We start from the raw sequence: 23,848 nt of genomic DNA on the forward strand, positions 1-23,848 counted from the left end.
GTGAAGGAAGGGGCAGGGGAGGGCCGAGAGTCTGTTACTAAGTTCCCACGGCAACTAAGAGGGGCCCTTTCCAGCCTTAGCACTGGCTTTGGGAGGTGTCCATTGGCTGCTAATTCCATGGCAACCAGGAGTGGCAGTTCCCTGGGCAAATGGGATACAAGTTTCCATGACGATGAAAGAGTGGGAAGAGCCAAGCTGGAGGAGTCCCATCTTCTCCATCACTGGGCTGGCACCCCACCCCCACCCCCACCCCCACCCCCACCCCAGGTCAGGAGGGGTGGAGCTGCTCAATACAGTAAAGCAAGAGAGAGCCTGGGGGTAGTCCAGTCCAAACTGGGTGCCCACCAGTCCAGTCTCAGTCCAAGCTGGTCCTGTCCCCTCAAGCTCCGGCTCCCCCAGGTCCGAGGTTCCCCCGGTTCAAGTAACACTTCAGTACAGATGAATGTTCAAGTATAGTGTGGGGAGGCAGGTAGGGGGCTGGGGTACCCCTCACCGCTCCCCAGGGCCGCGCCGAACAGCGGGTAGGCCCGCAGCCCCCACTCCTCACAATAGCTGCCATTGTCAGTGACGTTCAAGGAGTCAGGGCTGGGGGGAAGGAACTGAAATCTGGGGAGGGAGGAAGGAGAGGGGTGACCCCGAGGGGGTGCTCCTGCCCCCACCCCTCACTCAGCCCTGCCTTTCCCCTGGCTCCCCGAATCCCCTCATCTCCGACGTCTGGATCCCCAATTGCTCCTCTGGCTTCCCTTTTCGGGCCCCCCCCACCCCCCAACTCCAAGTATCTGGTCTTTGTTCCCTGAACCCTTGGTGGTCTGCTTTCTGCCCGCCCCCCACCCCCCCCCCGCCCATCCTCCACCTCCCCCAGCCCCCTGGCTCCCAGTATCCTGTGTGCAGATACCCTTTCCCCATTCTCCCTCCCTCAGACTTGCACCTCTGCCCCCCTCCCACCATCCCTTTGGCTCAGCACCCCCCAGTACCTCTGACCCACTCCCCCCAGGGAATGGACAATGAAGCAGGTGGAAGGGGGAGGGGATGGGAAGGAGAGACCCCCAGAGATATCAGTGCAGGGGGTAGAGGGGGGGAGGCTGGCTCAAGTCCCTGGGCAGGAATCCCTAGTCATGAGGTGGGGAACCTGGCCTCCTGGCAGGGGTGAAATGAAGGCCTGAGGTCCAGGCTCCTGATGAGTCCTGGGGGAGGGTGGGGGGCACCCAACTAGCTGTCCTTGAGAAGCAGCTTCTCCTCTGGGCAGCGGAAGGGGCCAGGGGGCCCGGCGGCTGCCAGCCGGGCACAAGCTTCAGGGGAGAGCTGGCGGCAGGAGCGCAGGTCTAGGCGGCGTAGGCGCGGGCAGCGGCGGAACAGCGGGAGGCAGTGGTCCGTGAGGCGGTGGCAACCTGGGGATGGGGCAATAGCAGCTGAGACCAGGAAGGTGAGTAGCGGGTGGGCATGGACCACAGGGACCAAGAGGTTAGCAGGATGGACAGACAAGGGACCACGCTTACCGGCGAGGTTGAGGTGCACCAGGGTCTCTCGGAGCGGGGAGGTGGGGGCCGTGAGGAGGTGGACGCTGGGATCCCCAACGTGGGCGCAGTGGCTCAGGTCCAGGGCGCTCAGCTGGGGTGCGTGGCGCAGCAGAAGCCGCAAGGAGGCATCGGTCAGCTCCAGGCCGGCCAGGCGCAGCTCAGCTACCCCCTGCAGCCGCCCACGGCTCTCCGTTTGCCCTGGGCAGGCAGAGAAGAGGTCAGCCTCCTGGCTGCTGCCATCCCTGCACCAGCTGTGTCTCCACACTCATCCCTCACCACCCCCTAAACCTGCTCCCACTATAAGAGAACCTCGACTTGCATTCTCTATGTGGCTTGCTCTTCTCCCCCAAACACACACAACTCGACATCATTTCATCTGTCCAGTGCTCACACTGCCTCCTCAAGGAGGCCTTCCATGATTACTCCACCTGAAACTGCAACATTCCACATACTCAAACCCCTTCCCTGCACTTTTCCCTCTTTTTCTCACCATCTGACGTATTATATATTTTTCCTCTTGTCCCACTAGAATGTCACTTCTATGAAGGCAAGAATTTCTGTCTGTCTTGTTCTTGCTCTGTGCCCAGGAATTGGGGCATAGGTGCTCAATATGTAGCCACTCATCCAACAAATGACATCCCCGATGGAACTGCCATCCCAGCAGGCTCCTCTGGCACATCTCTCTCCTTCCACGATCAGTGGAGTCCCCATCTGGATCCCTTCACCACTGGGGCGACACCACTCCTGCCTGAACTCCTGCCCCAGCCTCTTCACTCACTCATCCAAAGAGAGCCGTTCTCAAATGCAAATGAGACCACATCCCTCCTCTGCTAAAAACTTTCCAAGGGCACCTCAGAGAAGTCCAATCTCCTTGGTAGAACATTCCAGTTCCTACAAGATCTCACCGGTCTCAGCTCCAAACTCCTCTCTCTCCCCGCCAAATACTTGGGCCAAACTCCACAGGGGACCCTACCCCAAGAGATTCTGCCTGGGGCCACCTGTGCTCAATCCCCTGCCTGGCCAGGGTCCCTGGCTTTCTGGTCTGAGCTCAGAGGTCTCCTCTTCCTCTATCTCCAGGGTAGAAGAGCACCCACCCCTTATCTCTGCACCCAAAGCTTTCCATTTATTGTATCTACCACAATCCTGCATTTCCGTTTTTGGTTTTTGTAACTTAACTCCCTTGGTGCACCAGCAGCCATTGCTTGAGCATGCACCGTGGGCCAGGCACCAACTAAGTGGCTGCCTGCTCCTAGGCCAGTGGCTCTCCAACTGGAGAGGCTTCTGCATCTCCCTGGCAGCTGGCCCCGCCCCCAGAGCTCAGGTAGTCTAAGGTGGGGCCTCAGAGTTTATTTTCCTAATACGTTCTCCAGGGAATTCCCTGGCGGTCCAGTGTTTACAACTGTGCGCTTCCACTGCAGGGTTCGATCCCTGATTGGGGAACTAAGATCCCGCATGCCGCCTGGTGTGGCCAAAAAAAACAACCAAACAAAAAAAAACAAGTTCTCCAGCAATGTTGAGCTGCTGGTCCAGAGACCACACTTTAAGAACCACAGCCTTGGGAAACAAGTTCTCTGATCATCATTCCTGTTTACAGATGAGAAAATTGAGGCTTCAAATCACTAAACAATCTATCCAAGATCTGAATTAACAGAGCCAGGACACGAGGCCTTGTGACTCTTAAGTCCAAACTCTTCCCACAGCGCTCTCTGCTTCCCAGACACCAGCCTAGCCCCTAAATAAACTAGATCAGATGTCACAAAGTCAGGAAGCTAGCCTACACAAGTGTTCTATGGTGTCTGCATAGTGCTAAAAATTTTCTCTGGGACTGATGCTACATAAAAGGACTTTTTTTTCTTTCTTTTTTTTTTTTTGCCACTCCACGTGGCTTGCAGGATCTTAGTTCACCGACCAAGGATTGAACCTGGGCCCTCAGCAGTGAAAGCTTGGAGTCTTAACCACTGGTCTGCCATGGAATTCCCAAAATGACATTTTTATAAAGAAATTTTTGATGTGGAGCTTTTCCTTGAAAAATTGTCAGCTCTGTCATCACTGGGCTACCCCTTTCACCTGATGATGAAAGCTGCATGGTGTACTCCCTAACGTCCTGCACCAAGCCCACCACTTCTGCAACCTGCCAGGCCACCAAGTCTGTGGGCACCTGACTTGGCAATCTCTGAATTCTACGTCTTTTTTTTTTTTCTTTGCGGAGCTGAGAGCCTGGAAAGGGGATATATCTGCAGATGCCCTCAACCTCGGGCCACAGCTAAGAGCCAATAGAGGCAAGCAGAGGAAAGAGAGGTCACATGTGGCTGGGGCGGGAGAAGTGGGCGTCAGGGAGGATTTCACTGAGGTGGGCCTTTAAGCATTTGAACATGTGGAGAGGGAACATGGGAGGGAAGCGTAGCTAGGCAGAGAACAGCAGGGGCAAAAGCAAGGAAGTAGGAAAACTTTGTTTTGCTCCAGGAATGCTGCACGAAGCCAGGGAGCCAAGATGATAAAGGTGGGTGTAAAGTCCCAACGAGAATTTAGGCCTTGGAGGCCTGGACAGCTCACCTTTGCAAGCTCCTGAGAAAGGGGCTTAGACTGAAGTGAATTGAAGCAGGAGGAGATGGAGTCAGTCTGCCAGATAACCGGCACTTTCTCACCTCCTGGAACGCACTGTTCCCAATGCTCGGTCCAACTCCAGTAAGAGTGGGCAGTGGGTGGGTGCTCAGGTCTGGCTCTCAACCCCTCTGGGCCCCTGGGGCCTCACCCAGAAAATGGGAAAAATCCTAGTTCTTCTTCTACTCCCCTTCCAAGACTGCTGTGGAGGAGTATGGGGTGGGAAGAAGGGAGCCATGAAAGAGAGCTGTGAAAGCAAGGTGCTGGGGTGAGCGGATGGTCCTCACCCTCACAGAGCTTAAGAATCTTGTGGGAGGAAACTAATTTTAACCAAATCATTTCACAACTGTACAGTGATATGCTGGGAGGGGACTGTTCTCTAAAAGAGGGACTGTAATCTCAATGGGGGATAAGATCATGGAGGGCTTCTAGGAGGAAGCGACATTTACGCTGAGACCTGAAAGACAATTAGGTGTTCATCAGGTGAAGGAGGATAGAGCATTCTAAGCAAAGAGGAGTGGGCAAAGGCCCTGGGGCTGGAGGACACTTGGCAAGGAGGCTGAAGTGTAAGGACACCATAGGTCAATGGGAGCCAGACCAGGCTTTATCGACTGTGGTAAAATACTGATCTTCATCCAAAGACCACCAGGGAGCAGTGAGAACGAGTGTAGAACATGGGATGACGTGGACAGATCTGACCTTCTGGATAGTTCACCGGCTTCATTATGGAGAACAGACTGGTGGGGGCCAGAGAAGATGCCGTGAGTATCCCATCTCCTGGCTAGAGCTAGACAAAGAGCCCCAGGCCTCAGCATCCCCACCTCACGCCTCCATATGACCCCCAAAGTGACCAGGCCTGTGCTCACCTGACCAGCCTCAGTTCCCAACATCCCCCTTTGCCAATATGGTTCTCACATCCCGTAAAACTGTTTATTCCTGCCTCACACTCCCTGGGAAAACGCTGTCCCTTTCAGGACTCAGTTCAAATAGCACCCCCTCAGGGAGGGCTTCTCTCACTGCCTTCCTGCCCACCACTTGCCCCCCGCCCCCCGACCACAGCTCCCACCATGTCACGCCATAACCTTCTACTTCTGAGTCTCTCTCTTCCGCATGACTGGGGTTCCACCCGGGCGGGGAATGGGTCTGACTCAGTTTGAGGTCTCCAGGGCCCTACATAGGGCCGGACCCAGAACTATGTGTGCCATAAAGCTGACTTTACCTGGCGGGGGACTTGGGCCTGACCAGGTGAAGAGGTCTGGGCCTGACCAGGTGACTTGGGCCTGACCAGGTGAAGAGGTGGCTGGTCTGACTTGGGAAATGAAACTACCACCGCCACACAACCTCCCAAGTCAACTGGCTCTCTCTTTCTGCTCTGTTCCCTCAGCAAAATCCTTACCCTTTCACTGTAGGACAAGAGGATCTAGGGGCCAAATCTGTTGCTCAGTCATGTTTTTGCTGGGTCCACACATGAATTTTAAAAGAATCTGAATTAATTGCCATCATTTAAAAACCAGGATATTTCACAGAAAATCCTTATTTCTGGCTCCTCTTGACAGATGGAACTGACCAGCCACATCGGGCCTGCATTCTTCCACAGCGGTCACCGCTGCTCCCTCTGGCGAAGGCTCTCCAGTAGTGCCCGCCACACCCGGAGACTTCACTCACAATCCCCTGGCTTCTCCCAGAATTGTGTCATCCTCCTGTCCTGTATGTGTTTCATCCCATAATCATCTTCCCCCTAGAAGACAGGGGCTACATCCTCCTCATCCTGTTCCCTCAGCTCTGACCACAGGGCCCAGCACACAGCAGGAGAGTGAATGAATGAACAATGGCCAAGCAGGGCCTGTCTACTCAAACTCATGTATCCTGTCCTTTCTTCAAATCCTTTAATACCTAGCAGGAGTCAGAAGAGACCTTGGAAGCCTCATACCCCCACCTTGTCTGACCCCCTTCTACAAAGGAGTGAACAGAGGCTGCACCTGGTTTGGTGTCTGGCGGAGGCAGCAGCAGCTCTCGGAGCTGGGAGTCTTTAACATCCTCGATCCAGCGGAGGTCCAGGAGCCGCAGGGCCGGCAGTGGGGCTGAACCCAGGGCAGAGACGGAGAGCCAGGAGCAGCCAGAGAGCACCAGCTCCTGCAGGCCTGGGGGCGACGGGAAACTGGTGCTAGGAGGACTCCGTCCTAGGCCTGTCCCCCTCCTCCCCCCAGTCCCACCTCACCACCTGGCACTACCTTGCAGTCGGTTCAGAAGCCACATGAGCTGCTTCTTGGAGACACCTGTCCAGCTGAGGTCCAGAGCTCGAGGCTGGCGACGAACCACACCACTAAGCATGGGCGGGGTCAGTGACTTCCGCCGGCTCAGGTCCATTCGAGGCCACAGACGCTTGTCGTAGCACCTGTCGGCCACAAGGGGAAGACAGAGACCTCAGTCCTCAGCTCTCAGGGAGCCCACAATTCCCCACCCCCATGCTAACCGGTTCACCCCAGCTCTCTCCTGGTCCATATAAGATAGCGGGGAGGACAGGAAGCCCCAGGACCCAGGCCAAGAGCATTGGGCTCAGGGGTCAATTCCATCACTAACTGGATGTGAGACCTCGGGCAAGTTCACTCCTCTCTCTCAGCCTCAGAGGCCTTGTAGAGATGACAGTCCAGACTCAGCCTGCCCACAAGGTTGTTGTAAGCTCAAATGGGGTTACTATAGTTAGTGGGACTTAACAGCTGCTAAAGCGTTCTGCCGTTCTGCCAAAGACACCCCCCCACACACACCGTATTTGATGGAGCCCCAAAGAGATCTTTCAGCAGCGCCCCATCCCTACCCTGGGCTTCTTATGGTGGCTGTGGGCACTTCTCATCCTCTATTAATTTCTGCCCTTGATTCGCGTCTGCCCCTCCTGAGGACCAGCTGCCCAAGGCTTGACTTACAGCCCTAGTCTCTCTTTGATTACTGTATCCCTCCAACTAGAATGGAGGCTCCACGAGGGCAGCCCTGGCTTCTTCCCCTCAGCAGCCCCAGTGCCCAGCACTGGGCCAGGTGCATAGGACATTACCTGTTGCACATCTGTTGCATGAATGGATGATGCCAAGCCACTGTGAACCACTCAAAGCTCCCACAGAGCACCCCCTACAACACACCTCATTTATGGCTTCCCATTTATACACTCAGTCAGTGTTTATGGAAGGCCTAGTAAGTCCCAGGTATTGAAACTACAAAGACGAATGAGGCCTCAACAAGTGAAACAGGTTTGTTTGATCCTGACCCCAGCATTTCTGAGAACCTTGACTAGGCCAACATGCAGAGACCTGGAAAAGGGCTTCCCAAACTTATTTTACCAGGGAACCCTTCTCCATCTCTCCCAAGGTCATCTACTAATACTTTGTAGTACACTGAAGTTCCTCAAGACTCAGTTTGAAAAGTTTCTTCTAGTACAGTAGTTCAAAGCCATGTCAGGAAATTCCCACTGGGCTAGATGAACTGTGTCAGAAGCAGCAGGGGTGAGCAGGGATGCGGGAAGCTGTCTCTTATCTCTCTCCCAGCCCCCATTCTGGAGGCTTTCCCTTCAAGAAGCCCTGGGCTGGGGCAGTGATGCTCAAACTCTAGTCATTCGCTATCCACTCATCTGCAGAACATGAATTTATGTTTAAATTGATTCCCCTCTTTGAACTTAAAACCAGTATTGTTTCACATAAATATGTTACCCTTAGAAATAAACACCATAATAACAGGCCAAGGTTACTAAATTCTAGCTAGGTGTTTCTGTGGCTCTTGGCTACTATCTAAAGACTATTTTTATTAAACAGGGAGATAAGTATTAGAAAGGTGTTAAAGATGTAATAGCACCCAATGGAGAGATTACCTTTTCAAAACTATCAATAATGGAAGGATTAAGCCATGTTTTTGTGCCACTTACAACTGCCAGGCACACTCCAGAGTCCCGGGTGACATTTCTGGGAAAGTTGGAAGCACAGACACTAAGCCTTCAGTCTGAACAACTCCACCCCTCTGTCCCACCTGTCACCTCCTACCATTTCCCCCCTCTTCTAGCATTCTAGCCTCTCCCTCTCCTGGTTCCGTCCACTCAACCAATAAACATTTGCAAATCTCTCCAATTCTAAAAAGGAAAAGGAAAAAAACAAACCCCAAAGTAACCCACCTTCAACCCAGCTTCTGCCCCTAGGTCCTTTTCTCCATCCTACTCCATCCAAAATCTCTCTGCTCACTCCGAACCCAGTCCTGAGTTCCAGCTCAACTGCCGCCACCACCTTGAAGCCCTCCTGTATCTTCCACGGCTAGAAGGGAACCCTTCCCCCTGGGGGCACACATAGGCCACCAACTGTTTCTATATCGTACTCCACAAGAGCCAGGCCAAACCACCTGCCCGCCTATAGACACACACTGTTTGGTGCCAACGCATTTTGGCACATGTGTGACTGACAGAAATGCCATCCACCCCAGATCACTCAGGGCTCAGCTCCAGTGCTTCCTCTTCCAGGAAGTCTCTCCTGACTTTTCCTGGCTGTAGCTAATTTGTCCCTTTGCCCTTAGATGACCAGAACACTGGGTTTAAACCTCAGAGTGGCAGCCAACAGTCACTGAGGGCCCTACTGATACTAAGTGTCCAGGCATGGAACAGTGAGAAAACAGGGGAGTATCAGCTAAGTCCACAGTAAGTAAGGCAACAAGGAACATGATAAGAGTCAATGAGAAACTGGGAGGGGGAGCTTCCCAGGGAGACAATGCCTGATCTGAGACTTTAAGGAAGGCAGTAGTTAGGACTTCCCTGGCGGTTCAGTGGTTAGGACTCTGAGCTTCCACTGCAGGGGGCACGGGTTTGATCCCTGGTCGGGGAACTAAGATCCTGCCTGCCACGCAGCACGGCAAAAAAAAAAAAAAAAAGGAAGGCAGTAGTTATTCCGGTGAGGGGAGGAAGATGATGTGAGTTCCAGATGAGGAAGAACCAGTATCCAGGCCCAGTGCACAGAGAGAAAACGGAGAGCTCTGAGAACCTGAGGCAGCAGGAACAAAGGGCAATTCATCATCTCCCCTTAACGATGAGGATGACGATGACAGTCACTCTAGCACTAACATCTGGTGTTCACTGAGGGTTTACTGCATTCTGTGCACTAAGCATTTAACCTCACAACAGCCCTAGGAGGTAAATACTAGTCTCCTTTTTAGAGGTAAGGAAAATGAGGCCCAGGGAGGTTAAGAGACTTATTCAACGTCCCACAGCTATTAGTGGTAACAGAGCCAGGTTGTAAACCAGGCTAGTCTGGGTCGAGAGCCTGAATTCTGAAGTGGAGAAGAGGCAGGGGTGAGGCTAGAGGAGGCCCAGGGTAGGGGTGCTGTGGCAAGGAGGGCTGGAATGCCAGGCTGGACGGCTGTGGCCATAGAGCTCAGAGGTGAGGAGTGTGAGCCATGGGGATCTAAATCCCAGCTCTGCCACCTCTGTGCTTTGAGTGACCTTAGGCAAGTCACTTGCTCTCTCTGGGCCTCCGCTTTCCATACCATAAAATGGGGTAAAGGCAGCACTTATTTCAAAGGTTTGCTGCATAAATGAAGGGAGAGGAAATTAACTATACTTCCATTTTTTTAAAACAATGATTGAAAAAAATTAAATGAAAGATGTTAAAAAAAAGAAGAAGGGAGATAGTGCAGGACCCTTCTGAAGGGCTTCTCTAAAAAGAAGAAGTGTTTAGTGTAGTCACTGTGCGTGTCCAGATGTCCAACGGGACGGTGGAAGTTCGTTGCGAAAGTGACAGGGAGCCATGGCCAAGTTCCTTCTAGACTAGAGAATGACACTTAGGCAAGAGGTCAGAAGAAGTCTGAGGCCAAAGCATACATCAAGCCAGGGGAGGTAGAACTTTATGTTCAAATGCCTTACCCCATTCCCTTTCCCCCTGACTCAACACCCCTGACCAAGTCAGCACCCTACTAAGCCCACCTCCAAATCCCCAAATTCGAGTACAAAATCTCCCTCTTGCAGAGGCCCTCTGGGGCCACAGAGCCAGACCAGCCCAAACTGCCACCTGTAAGGAATGCACAGCCTCCTGGCTCCAACCGAAGACAGTTCTTCCTTCTCAGCTCTCTGGACTCCCTGCTGCCACCGCTGTCCTCCAATCTGTCCACCTCTAAGTCTTTACTCCTAACCCTAACTGCCTTGAACCTGGGGTCTAGTTCCTTCCTTGCTCATTTCCTCCAAAGTCCCAACCCTCTTCCCTGCGACTCAGCAGCTCCCCCAGGCCTTGTCCACCCGCCCTCCCTCCGCTCGCCTGGGCAGATCACTCTGCCGCCCGTTTCCAAGAGAAGATGAAAGGCACCAGACAGGAAAGCCTGCAACCTCCTGCTCTCCCACCTACAAATTTCTCTCCCACTCCACCTTCACTACCTCTTTCCACATTCTATCCTGATTTCCTCACTTTCATTCATTCACTCATTCAACAAGTGTTTTTTCAGTACCTACTGTATGCCACGTATCTTAGAAACTAGGGACACAGCAGAGAACAAACAGATCAAGTCCAACCTCAACTCCAGGCGAATTGGCTCCAGTGCCCTCACCCCCACGTAGCACAGCCAAAGATATCAACGTCTCCTTGTAGCGAAATCCAACTGCCACTTCTAGTCCTTGGCCTCTCATGACCTCTCGTCAACACCCGACCCTGCTCGTCACTCACTCCTTCCTCAACCTCTCTCCTTCAGGACACACTCGTGCCCTCGATCTCTCTCTGCCTGTTCTTTCTCTAACTCACAAATGCTGACATTCTGATTTCTGCCCTCTTCCTTGAAGTCGCTACCTATAGGTTACAAACTCCCGAACTTGGATATTTCTTTTAAGCATCAGACCTGTACATCCAGCTGCTCTCTCTCCTGTTTGTTCCTGACTGGCTCAAAGGCCTTTCAGACCAAACACGGCAAATCTGAGCTCTTGGCTTTATCCCGGAACCTGCCCCTCCTCAGTACTCCCAAGCCTGGGCCATGGCATTGCTGCCCACCCAGGCTCATGGACCAGAAACTCAGTTGAGAGTCACCCTGCTGCCCCCACAGCCATTTAGTCACCAAATCCAAGCCATTCTGCTTCTTAAAAAGTTCCCAACTCCAGTCCCTCCTCTCCATCCTCACTGCCCCTGCTTCTGTGCCTACGCTGGCAGAGCCTCCTGACTGGTCCCACTGTGCCCCACACAGGCCCTTGCTCCGCCTTCCCCTCATCCTTCTCATCAAAAGCCACTACTTTATCGAGTGTTTAGCACCCTTCAGGTGCTGTGCTGAGTGTTTTGCAAGAACCACCTCATTTTATCCCTACAAGGTATTGATATGAACCCGGACTACAGACAGGAAAAGGGAGTCCTTGACAGGTATAGTTATCCAGCCACGGCCATTTCATCCAGGAAGTGCAGGAATCACAGCTGATGACACCCATGGGTGCCAGACTCCAGGGCCCAAGCTGGAAACCACCGTCCAGTCCAGCTTCTCTGCTTCATCCGCCTCCAGTCACAAGTCTCCCCTTGAGGCAGAAATCAGGTCCTCTTAAAGCTCTGGATCCCACGTGCCAAACACAGGGCTGGCCCTGAAGAAGAGGCCTCAGCAAACATTTCCGCAATTATTACTTGAGGCAAGGGTGGAGATCCCCAGCAACTGCTGTAACTATTTGCTTCTATGTTGCAGTTTGACTGGGAGCTCTTCAAGGGCACAGATCTGTGTTCTGAGGATGTAAAAGTCTATGCTTTCAGTAAATATTTGTAGCTGAGTGAGTAATAATGATTGCTGTTAAGGCACTGAGAAGTTTCTCTTTCCTAAGTACTATCCTCAATTTTTTTATGTATATTAGCTTACAAAAACACTAGGAAGTAAATGCCTTGGTTACCCTGTTTTAACAGATGATGAAATTGAGGCATAGAGAAGTTAAGGGAACTAGCCCGATAGCATACAGCTCATCAGAGAAAGAGTAATTCACCTACAGGTAATTTACCTCCAGAGCCTACCTTCCTCTCTTCTTAGCTATATAGCTTCCACAGAGACCAGAAAGTATGAACAAGCACCCCAAAATCCTTAGGAAAAGGACTGGGGTTTGAGGTCAGCCACTAACTGCACTGTGCTTTCAGGTGTCCCTCATTCCCCCACCTCGCAGGGCTGTTATTATGAGGAACACATCAGCTAATGTTTACAAAGTGCCCAACAGGATGCCTGGCCCACAGTAAGGGCCTGGGAAAGAGTCTGGATTTACTCATTTAATAAAATGTTTTTTGAGCACCTACACTACCCTTTGTCCTGTGCTGAGAACATGAAGCTGAAACAGATACAGTATCTGCCCTAAACAGTTTCATGGGAACATGAAAGTGAATGAAGGTTTGTCAACATGCAGCAAGCCTCTATGTGCTCTTTTTTTTTGGGGGGGGGTATGGAGGGAAGAGTGTTGTAGGAGTTTGATGGAGAGGTGGGGGGGTTGCCAAGGGCAGGACCAAAGAGGAAGACCAGGGGTTTGGGAAGATGACCACCATTTCTGTAGAAACAAGACTCAGAAAGCAGTGAGGGGCTTCCCTGGTGGCGCTGTGGTTGAGAGTGCGCCTGCCGATGCAGGGGACACGGGTTCGTGCCCCGGTCCAGGAAGATCCCACATGCCGTGGAGCGGCTGGGCCCGTGAGCCATGGCATCTGAGCCTGAGCGTCCGGAGCCTGTGCTCCGCTACGGGAGAGGCTGCAGCAGTGAGAGGCCCGTGTACCACAAAAAAAAAAAAAAAGAAAAGAAAGCAGTGGGGAGATGGGAGGAGGGCAGGCAGAGGGTGCTGGTGGTGGCTCCAGGCCACAGAGAAGTTCCAAGCAGTATCAGGAGGCCCAAATATGGCTGCCTCTGGGAGGACAGAGGCCACTCGGCAAAGGGCTTTCTTATGGGTAAGTGGGACCAATAATAAGACTGTCCTCAGCAGAGGGAAGTGAAAAGCAAGTGAGATGATGCAGGCACAGCAGTCAGCACTATGCTTGGCACGTACTAAGCACTCATAAATGACAGTTATTAAGAGGAAGGGTTCTGGAGCCAGAAGGACTGGGCTCAAATTCCTGGTTCTACTGCTTCCTCTCCACATGACCTTGACCTCAGCTTCATCTGAAGAATGGGATAACAGTACCCACCTCACAAAGTTGTGAGGGTTCAGTGACCTCATATATAAAAAGCAACCTGTACATAGTCAACACGGAAGTACCACACCGCAGTATGTACATCCTGCAGAAACATTATCATTACAAAAACAAGGCCCAGGGAGGCTCTGGGATCTGTTACAGGTCACACAGCAAGCGAGGAGCGTGTGGGCAATGGAATCCAGGCCTGTCCAGGCCACTCACCAGCGGCTCCAAGTCCGGCAGACTCGCATGCAAATGCATAGCTCTCGGGGCCCGAGGTGCTGGAAGACTCGAAGCCAGGCGGCTCGGGGCAGGGGGTGGTCGGATCCGGCAGCCAGAGGCAGCGTGTCGGGCTCGGGGCTTCGAGGTGGGGGCCGCACCACGTGCCGCTCCAGCTGTGGGGGCCGGGGCGGGGGGGCGGGGCCCAGGGGCCAGCTGAGGAGGGGTCCCCCACTGCCAGGGCGCACAGCCCGCCGCCCCCCGCGGTTCTCCTTCTCGCCTGAGCTGCCCCGGGCTGGCCGTCGCCCATTCCGGGCCTCCCCAGGAGCCTCATCCTCACTCAGGGATGTGCCTGACGAGTCGGAGTCCGAGTCGGAGTCTGACGAGGACGAGGAGGTGTCAGGCACCCGCTCCAGCAGCTGGCACATCCGCTTGAAACGCTCTAGCTTCTCCCTCTGGGGTGATGGGGACGGCACCGCCGGGCCCTCCGCAGAGGCCAAAGGCGGCTTTGGTTTCTGCGGGGAGAGAGGAAGGCTGTTCTAGGGCCTGACACATACCTCCCCACCCCCTATCCCTGAGGAGTCACCAAGGGATGAACGGCCCGAGGGACAGTCCTGAGTTCCAGCCCTGGCTCTGCTCCTGAGTGACATGAGGCCTCAGTCAAGCCATGGCCCTCTCTGGACTTTTCACTTTCCTTATCTGTCATATGAAGGCGCTGATCCAAAGAATTAAGTCTTATGGGTCTCACTAGCTTATGAGTTTCCAAAAGCAGTGAGGTGTGGAGAACACATACAGGTCTAGTTTTGAGTACTGGCTGGGCTATCCATTCTGTGTGACATTGGGAAGCCCCTTTCTCATCATCTACAACATGGAACGCTGGACCAGACAATTTCAAGTGTCTCTTCAATGATGTAAGAGTAACAATGACTGTCTGGCCCTGGGTGGAGCCTCCCAACCTGACACATGACATCCTCACAGTGCTGGGATGGAGTGGGCAACTTGGGCCACTCTTTTTAGACATGAGGAAACTTAGGCTCAGAGACTATGGGACTTGCCCAAGGTTACAAACCGATAAATGGCAGAGGCAGAATTTGAACACAATCAGGCAGACCCTGGCATTCAATGTGTCAGTGCAAAGTGGCATCTGAATTCTAGCTTTGCTGTGTGACGTTGGACAAGTCTTTAAACCTCTCTGGGCCTTATTTCCCTAGAATCTAGTACATTTTCAGTTTACAAAGCTCGTTTACTTTAATGTCATTAAACAGCTCGGTGGCATAGATGGGGTAAGGGAGGTAGTATCATCTCCATTTCACAGATGAGGAAACTGAGGCTCAGAGCAGCTGACAAGTTGCCAAGACCAATCAGGGAGTCAGTGGCTGAACAGGGATTTGAACTCAGTTCTTTCCCCTTTAAGGTCTGGAAAGACAAGGCAAATGGGTCAGATGATACCCCAAGGGTTCTTGGGAAATCCGGGGCTCTTGTGGCCTGGCCCCAACCCACTCTCCCCCTCCACTCTTCCCAGAGGCCCAAATGCCCATCATGGTCAAGTGGGGCTGGGGCAGGACAACGTAGGCAGGAAGGGACAGATTTCTGTCTTCAGGGTGGAGGGTGGGGCAAGGAAAGGTGGGAAGGGGAGGGAGGAGGTCCCCGGCACACCTCCCAGTTCTCGGGAGGGAGCCCAGGGTGGCAGGACGAGAAAGCCTGGCTTGGATTCAGAACCCTGGGGGGCAGAAGGCCGGGGCCGCCTGGGTCCGATCCTCGGAGGAGGCAGGCATCTCCACCCACCTTCTTCAGGTGCCTCTCTCGGCCTCCTTTCACCTACCAAGGCAAGAAGGAGATGGGGGAAAGGGACAGATGCCATTAGCCCCACACTGTCCACAAAACTAAGATCTATGCTCTCCTCTTAGACTACAAATCCCAGAAGCCCCCATCTCAGGAAGAACTCTGAGCATGCTCACCTTGTAACCAGTATCTTGGCTCACTGAGCATGCTCTCATCTCCTCTTTCTTCCCCCTCAGGCCCTTTCCAGCCCCTCCTTCCTCCTCTGCAGCAGCTAATTTGAGCATGCTCTCTGCCTCTTCCCTAAAGCACCCAAAGCTTTCCTGTCCAGTGCCATTTGCCTCTCACCTGTACCTCTCCACCATACTGAGCACGCACCATCCTCCCACCAACAACTCCTGAACTACATCTCCCTACAATCCCTGGGGGAAACCCATGAAGCACTATCTCCCAGGGCCCACTCCCCTCTAAAAGGAACAGGACTACAGCTCCCAGAATCCCTTAGGCTGGACCTAGTGAGCATGCTCCCTGGCTCACCTTTTTCCTTGGGGTAGGGGGCTCATTCCCTGCCTCCCTCTCCTTTCTTTTGGGGGGCCCAGGCACGTCCTCTGGGGGGGGCCCAGCAGGTAGGGGACCCTTGCGCCTGGGTGGGGGTGGTGGAAGTGGCGGCTCCTCCGTCAGCTTCCATCCACTCCCCAGGCTGGCGCCCTCCTCGCCGTTGTCAGCCCTGCGACGGCCTGGTCCCTCACCTGAATCCTGGGGAGATGGAAGCTGGGGGTGAGGTTCTGCACAGATCCCCAACCTCCCGCCTACCCAGAGCCTAGCACCCAGACAAGCCCCAGCCCCTACCTTGCTAGTCCGGCCTTCCTGGGTGCAGCGAGGGCACTCCCAGCAGTTGGGGATCTCTGCATTGATGACACCCTCAGCCTTCCCCATCTGCAGGCAGAGGGCAGGGAGTGGATGTCAGGTGCCAGCAAACTCAGAGGCAGCCTGGCCCACCTCCTTGCTCCCCGACCATCTGCCCTACCCCAGCCTCCAGGGTCCCCAGGGCCATCACCTTCAGGCAGCCAGGGTGGACGATCTCATTGCAGATTGTACACTCCATGAGACTCAAACCAAATTTCTCTTCCTCTCCCTCCACTGTGTCCTCCTTCCCAGCCTCCCCACACAAGAGGCATACAGCTGTGTGTGGGAGCACAGGCTGTCGGGGGAGAGAGGACGTCAGGGACCCCAAAAGCAAGCAGCAGGAGAAAGACCCTTCTTTCTGGGGATCCTGGCCAGCTGCTGGATGAGGTTCAGAACCTGTGGGCCACATTGGGTCAAATCCTGAATTTGCTCCTTTTTGGCAGTATGACCTTGAGCAACTGATTTAACCTCCTTACATCTCTGTCTCTCCATCTGTAAAACGGGGCTAGGAATTTTTTTCTTGCAAGACTGTCATGAAAATGAGATAATGCAAGAAATGTAGTTGATACATAGTTGTTATTACTGCTGTGATCGTTGCATCTGGATCCAGGGCCTTTGTGACCCTGAAATTGTAGCTGGCTTTGGGAAAGGAAGAAGACTGTAGGCAAACGTGACAATAATACCCAGAGAGAGCTGGAGGGAACACAGCAGCAGCTCGGGGTGATTCTGAGTTTGCTCAGTGAGCAGCACAAGGATTGCCCTGGACCCCACAATAAACCCGGTTTTGGCAAGACCCCTGGGACCACTAAAGGCAGCTGGCTGGTCCTAGAAAAAGGAGAGTGGCCTTCAGACAACATGAGTTTGGGAAAATCAGTGGTAATATTGAATCATATCGAGAAGGTTGTGAGGCAGGTTCAAGGAAGCAGCAGGTGGGGAAGAAGGAAGGAAAGTGAGGCAAGGGTTGGGGGAGAAAGGAGGAAAAGGGAGGGGCTGTGGGGTAAAGAGACCAACAAGGAAAGAGTGGCTGCAGGAAAAAAGGGAGGTGGCGGCATGAGGGGGACATAGGATGCAGCTGGCTCCTCATGGCTGCTGGGGAAGGACCACTCTCTGGAGCCCTGGGAAGCTCAAAGGATGAGGAAGCTGGGAGGAAACCCATGTTTCTTGGATACCTACTGTGTGCTGGGCCTTGTAGCAGCTACATTCATATCCATGCTGTTTAACCTTTACAACTCAGCAAAGGAAACATTTCACAGAGAAGGTACCTTGAGGTTCAAAGTGATTTGCTCAAGGTCACACAGCGGGTAAGACTGGCCTCAAATCCAAGACCACTCTAACAGGTGAAAGGACGCTAAAGAAAGCAAAGACCTATTCACAGGGCCAGCTCTGGGAAGGGGTACGAGAGGGCCTGAGCTTTCTATGGGCCTGTACCTCTGAAAGTTGGGAAAAAGGTGAAGGTACAGCGTGGGATGGATTCTTCTGTACACCCTAACACTGGCCCCAGCTTGAAGCTGAGGACAAAAACAGGCCTGGCGAATATTTGAACAAGCCAGTGAATGAATGAGTGAACAAACAGCAACTTTACATTACACTCTAAGGAGTCACCACCAGCCACCCAGAAAGGTGCTGGGGCTGGCTGGGGAAAGGTGCCCGGAGCCCCAGGCGTGCCCGATACGGCGGGGGCAGAACTCACGGCAGTGCACTGCCGGAGCAGGCACGACTGCTTCATGCGCCCGGGCCCCCCAAACTTCTTCATGTCTCGGCAGAAGTGGCAGTCCCCGCACTCAGTTCGCACACAGGCCCGGCAGCGGCGGCAGCGGGTTCGGCGTCGGCGCGCTCCGGCCCCCGGCCCCCGGCTGCTCGACGACATTGGGGGCGTCAGCAACGCCGAGGGCTGTGGGTGGAGGGTGGCAAGGTCAGGGGCCCACTGGGGCCCTGGCCGGGGAGACTCCTGGCAGCTTCCCCCACTCCTAGGCAGCCAGAGCTTGGCTTCCTACCCAGGGAGACAAGGAACAAGGTGTCCCTCCTGCAGGGGGTGAGGGGAACCACTCCGTCTAGGCAAGGCTGCTCTCTCCCTGAAGCAGCTCACCCGGGCCCTCTGGGAGCCCCGAGAACTGGCTTCCTGAGCTCACTCCTGCTCTGACACTTCATCGTGCCCCCCTGCCTAGGCCAGGGAGGACGAAAGGACACTGAGAGGGACATGGGCCCTCTCCACTGACATCCCCACAGCAAAGCTCCTTGGAAAGCCAGGGGCTCCTTGTCTGTGGAGTTACCTTAGACAGGTCCCAACTCTTCCCGTTACCCAAATGTGCTCCAGCCCATGCGCTCCCCAATCTAAAATGCCCCAGATTTAGCTCCCAAATACCCACAGATTCCAGGGTGGAAGCTCCAGACCTTTCCTACTCCCTCTCTTCTCTCTTTCATAAGCTACTAACACCCAATCTCTCTTCCCCTAAAATCTAGATTTCCTCACCGGATTCAATGGTATCCTTCTTCCCTAACCCAGTCCCTAAAGAGTCACTGTTGCCCAACTTCCCAGTGCTCGGAAACCCTCCCTGAGATGCTGCTTCAGAGCCCCTCCTCAGCCAAAAATCTCAACTCCTCTGCTCCCCACAGAGCTCCGTCTGCTCTAAGACAGCCTCCTCATGGGTCTCTCAGGTCAACCTGGGCAATCTCCCAGATTCCCTGGGATTCTCGAATCCAGCCTGACATCTCCACAGAACTCACGATGGGCTCAGTCCTACATGTGCACCCCCCCCCCCAGCTTCCCAAGCTGCTTTCCACCCCTAATTGTCTAGAATCCCTTGGGCTCCCCTTCCCAGGGAAACCAGATCCTCCAAGATCCCATACAGACTCAGCAGGCCTGGAGAGTCTCTTTATGGCCAGAGTCTTACCCCAGCTTCCCCCTTTCCAGGGACTTCCAGACCCATCCATGGGGGGAAGGGGCCCTCCAGCGCTCCAGGGGAGGGGTCTTGGAGGGCGGCGACTGCAGGCGGGGATGGGGGTCTGCAAGGGGAAGCAGGGTCTAGGAAGGAAGGCCAGTTCCCCAAGGTTGAGAGATAACAGGAAGGAGGATTAGAGATGAGGAGTTTGGAGCAAAGAGAGGGTGAGGCTGGGGGCGGGTAAGGTAGAGAGAGGCCGGGCGGAGGATGAATGGGACTGGGAGCTGCCCAGGTCTGGGGGTGAGGAGGAGCCGCATGAACCCACCTCACACGTGTCCCGGGAGCCATCTCTCCCTTCTCGGCAGCTCCCGGCGGGTCGGCGGCCATCGGCGGCGGGGGGGCCGGGCGGCACGGGGCGCGAAACGCTCAGAACGCCGGGGTCCACGGCCCCCCGAGGGCGCTCGGCCCCTCCCTCCGGCGGAGGCCGGGACGGCGGCGAGTGGAGATGGGGGGCGCCGGGGGCGAGGCCCTCCCACGGGCTGCGGCGCGGCCCTTCCAGGGGGAGGTCCTGCTCTGGGGGGCTTAGTCCCTCAGCCCCCCCAGGCCAACGGGGGCTCCTCGGGCGCAGGGTGCACAGCTTCTGCCCGGGCCCCACTCAGTCCGGGGGTCCGAGTCCCAGCTCCCCTCCCCCCACCCCGCCCCGCCTCTCCCCGGCGCCCCTGACCCTTTAACTGGCCCCTTCCCGGCCCCCACGGCCCAGGGGTCCTGGGCCAGGCCTGGGCCCCCGCACCGTTTCCGGGGTTCAAGCCCCGCCCACCGCCGGTTCCCGGGGAGGGGGGGGTCCCTGTAACCTGCCCCCCTCCCCTGGGCCCGCCCCTGGCCTGCGGCCCCCTGCCCGACTGCTACGGGGCGAGCAGAGGGGGGTGAAGGAAGCTGCTCGGCCCCGCCCCCCCAGCCTGCGCGCGCCCCCGCCCTCTCCCCTTCCCCCCAGCGCGCGACCCTCCGGAGATAGGGATTTAAATAAAATTTGAATAAATCCCCTTCCTCAAGCAGGAGGCTGGAAGGAAAGGATGGAAGGGGGCAGGAAAAGGGGGAGGGGGCAATTGGGGTGTCTCAGCCCCCCTGGTCCCCCGGCCCCGCGCTGCTTCGGCCCGGGGCCCTGGCCGCCTCTCTCATCCCTCCTGAGCTCCTTCCTCCTTCCTCCTCTCTTCCCCCTCCCCTCTCTCCTCCTTCCCTCCTCCTCCTCCTCTTTACTCCCTCCTTCTCCCAGAAGAACCCCGCCCCCTGCCCCCTCCTTCCCCCACCACCTCCACTTTCCAGGACTAACACGCGCAGGGCACGACGGGACTCGTGGTCCTGCGGACGCTGGTGCCACCGTGGGAACAATGGGATGTTGGAGCCAGCGGGGACTACAAACAAGATGGTGGAGGACGTGCCAAACCGGGAGCCGAGGGTGCCGGGAGTTATAGTCCGGTTGCCCCGAGGCTCCCCGTTGCAGAGCATAGGGCAGCGGGAACGATGACTACAAACAACATGGCCTTCTTCCCCGGCCCGACCTCCTTCCCAGGCACTCACACGCCCTCCTGTCCACAACCCTCCACGTCTGTGGTACCTGACGGGAGTCGCAGTCCATCTGCTGCCTTCCCGTTGCCATTTCTACTCGTCAGGAACAATGGAAAGGTGAAAAGGAACAAGGACTACAAGCAAGATGGCGGAAGAGGGGCGGACACCTGACTAGTAGTCGATCTTATGAGGTGCGATGGGAATAGTAGTTTCTTGGCCTTCTAGCGTTCCTTAAGAATGGCGGATCCAGGAGGATAAGGAGACTACCATAAAGATGGCAGGCTACCTAGCCTCTCCCCATCGCCTCATTCTACCACCTTGGCCATCTCGCCCGCCGGTAATACCGAAATCCCCATCCCGTTGGCGCAGAGCCTGACGGGAGTTGCAGTCTTCCCTGCTCCCCTCTATTATCTTCGGTCGAGACAATGGAAGGGGAAAGGGGCGGGGGCTACCAGCGAAGATGGCGGCCGAAGGAAAGGGGAGACGGCGACCTGGGATTTGTAGTCCATGCGCTAAGACTACTCCCTACGGAAACGGGGGAAAGGACTACAATAAGATGGCGGCCTCTGCGCCAGTGCCTGCTGGGGGACGTAGTCCTTTCCTTAGCGCTACAGAGAAAGGACGTGGGCTGTTGAAATATGCATCACGGCCGACACGCTAAATTGAGAGCGGACGGAAACAGAGGGTCTCTTTCCTTCTATCCCCGCCACCCCCTTCTGAACGACCTGCCGGGAAATGTAGTCTCATGCCTTCACTCGCTAGTAGCGGGGGAGAATTTATGTCACCAGTGGGGATCAATGCGGGTGAGGGAGAAAGACGTCCGGGCGATCCAGGAATATATAATATCCGCCTCCCCGTGTGGCGAGGACTTCATCTTTCGGGGGAAGGCTCTTAAAGGAAAGCAACAGAAATCAGTGTTGTCGGGACAAGGGGGGCGTGGTTCTGGCCGAAAGTACCATTACGCTGTTGTCCCTTGGAAAGCTTCGGCGCCTCACACCCGTTGCTTGTTCCCCCAAACCTCAGAGAGTCGGTAGCTTCCAAGTCGTGAGAGCTCCAGGGGAAAGGCTCTGGAGTCATACAAAATCCCCGCCCCTTCTTGGGAAGTCACCAAACCTCGATTTTTCTCATCTGAAAAATGGGGATAACGATACCTACCTCGAAGCAGAGCTAGGAGTGTTAAGATAATGTTCACGAAAATGCCCAGCTCAGGGCCTGACACGGGGCACACGTTGGTAGTTCCTTTTTCGAGGTCCCTTCCAGCCCACCTGTTCTGGGATCCCAGGAATCCCTCATGCCGGAAGGAGTTAGCTCCTGTGAGAAGAAAACTGTGGCAGGCAGTCTACCCCATCTTGAGCCGCACCGCCTCCTACCCCACCGCTCATCTGGGTCCTCCTGTGTCCAGTACCGAGTACTGCTCCCAGGGGGCGCCCATTCTCCATTTGACTGAGGTCTTACAAACTGACCAGATTCCGCAACCTGAAGTTGTAGGCGCTGCAAATCGCCCAGCCAGTCTTGGAGGCACCTGCCCTCACCCAAACACCTCAGCTGACAAAGCAAATGGAACTGCTTCCTACCTCTGTGCCTTCTTACCTGCCTTCTTGATATTCCTCCTCTGCCTGGAAAACAACTCACTTTTGATCCCTGTGCTTCCCCCTCTCTTCTGTGTTTCAGAGAAGAGGGTTAGAGGGCCCTGCGGAAGACTTGGTGGGTGTGGTTTTTCTGTCAGGAAAGTTAACACAGGCCAGTGTGAGTGAAATCCTAAATTTTCAGGGACTGGCCTCACGCTGAACTGAGACTCCTTCTAGCTCACACTTTATCAGTTAGGAAGTCCTTGGCTCCTAGAAGATTATCTCCTCTGCGTCCTCACTGCTCTAGTTTGGGTTTGCATGATTGCCTCAGGGCTTTCTCTGGAGGTGGTCCCTCTGCCTGTTAGGCCCTTCCCCTCCACCCTTCCCACTGCTGCCCCCAGTTAACTGTTCATCCTTCTGGTCTCTGTCCCAGTGAAACCTTCATGTGTGGAATTCCCACATGAGGTTCATTTGACTCTTCCCCTAGATTATAAGCTTTATGAAGAGCCCATCTCATATGTGCTTTCAGCATCTCATTTGATCCTCATAAGAATCCTATGAGGTAGAATCCCATTTTATAGATGAGGAAACTGGGAATGGATGTGTGATAGATAGAGCTAGGATTCAAACCCAAGACTCCAGAGCCCATCGTCAGAGCAACTGCAGCATCCGCCAGCTGATCAAATGCAGCCCCTTTGTGTGTTAAGTTTGGCAGAGCAGCCACAAATTTCTCCTTTCACTTGAAATCCAGCAGCACTGAGTCTGCATTCCTTGAACAAGAATCAGCTGGAGGGGCTTCCCTGGTGGCACAGTGGTTAAGAATCCACCTGCCAATGTAGGGCACACGGGTTCGAGCCCTGGTCCAGGAAGATCCCACATGCCACAGAGCAACTAAGCCCATGAGCCACAACTACTGAGCCTGCACTCTAGAGCCCGCGAGCCACAACTACTGAAGCCCGCGTACCTAGAGCCCGTGCTCTGCAACAAAAGAAGCCACCGCTTCAATGAAATGAAGAGTAGCTCCAGCTCGCCGCAAGTAGAGAAAGCCCGCACACAGCAACGAAGACCCAGTGCAGCCAAAAATAAATAAATTAATTAATATATTTTAAAAATGAAGAATCAGCTGGAGCTGAACAGTTGGCTGCCCATTTTGGATAAGACCTGTACTCACAAGATCAACACAGTCCCCATCCAGCTTGCTTCCGTCCTAACGTAAGCACTATTGGCCCCACTTCCTTAACTGAGAGACGAACATAAGCGTACTGAAGGTCAAGACCATTTCTTACACTGTGTAGAGCACCTCAGTGCCAGGCCCTGGGACTACACCCCCAGCTGGCTGGGTAGGGAGATGGCTGAGTGAGACTGCATACAGAGATAGAGGAAAACTTTTACTTTTCACTTTATAATTTACTCTGCAGTTTGACATTTTTACCATGAGCAGATATTATTTATATATACTTAAAACATGAGTTGAAAATACTCTAATCCAGCCATGTTGACATTAAAATATAATGACTTCAGACCCTCTCAGACATAAACAAACTCAAGGTATTAGCACCCAAGAGCCCCTTTTCATTTGTACAAAAATAAGGTTTGTCTTCTTTTTTTTTAAATTAATTTATTTATTTATCTATTTTTGGCTGTTTTGGGTCTTCGTTGCTGCGTGTGGGCTTTCTCTAGTTGCGGCAAGTGGGAGCTACTCTTCATTT

The 23,848-nt window shown here is 54.4% G+C and overlaps 1 protein-coding gene across 3 annotated transcripts; it reads right to left on the reverse strand.

Moving 5' to 3' along the window:
* Positions 1 to 844: 844 nt before the first annotated feature.
* Positions 845 to 19,657, reverse strand: FBXL19 (F-box and leucine rich repeat protein 19). 3 transcript variants are annotated; one of them, XM_067706097.1, is made up of 11 exons: positions 19,334 to 19,657; positions 17,820 to 18,020; positions 16,281 to 16,424; positions 16,073 to 16,159; positions 15,761 to 15,979; positions 15,230 to 15,262; positions 13,448 to 13,959; positions 6,350 to 6,513; positions 6,098 to 6,259; positions 1,497 to 1,715; positions 845 to 1,388 (listed from the first exon to the last, which is right to left on the reverse strand). In XM_067706097.1, exons 2-11 carry the CDS (start codon positions 17,994 to 17,996, stop codon positions 1,210 to 1,212), a joined length of 1,896 nt encoding a protein of 631 aa, XP_067562198.1. In that variant the 5' UTR covers positions 17,997 to 18,020; positions 19,334 to 19,657; the 3' UTR covers positions 845 to 1,209. The 3 variants fall into 3 exon arrangements, with proteins under 3 accessions (XP_067562198.1, XP_067562197.1, XP_067562199.1); XM_067706096.1 differs by having other exon boundaries at positions 15,101 to 15,262; XM_067706098.1 differs by lacking the exons at positions 15,230 to 15,262; positions 15,761 to 15,979; positions 16,073 to 16,159; ... (1 more) ...; positions 17,820 to 18,020; positions 19,334 to 19,657 and adding an exon at positions 14,692 to 14,815.
* Between the last annotated feature and the right edge of the window lie 4,191 nt (positions 19,658 to 23,848).

Source organism: Pseudorca crassidens, chromosome 15, assembly GCF_039906515.1.
Source record: "Pseudorca crassidens isolate mPseCra1 chromosome 15, mPseCra1.hap1, whole genome shotgun sequence".
NCBI classification, from domain to species: domain Eukaryota; kingdom Metazoa; phylum Chordata; class Mammalia; order Artiodactyla; family Delphinidae; genus Pseudorca; species Pseudorca crassidens.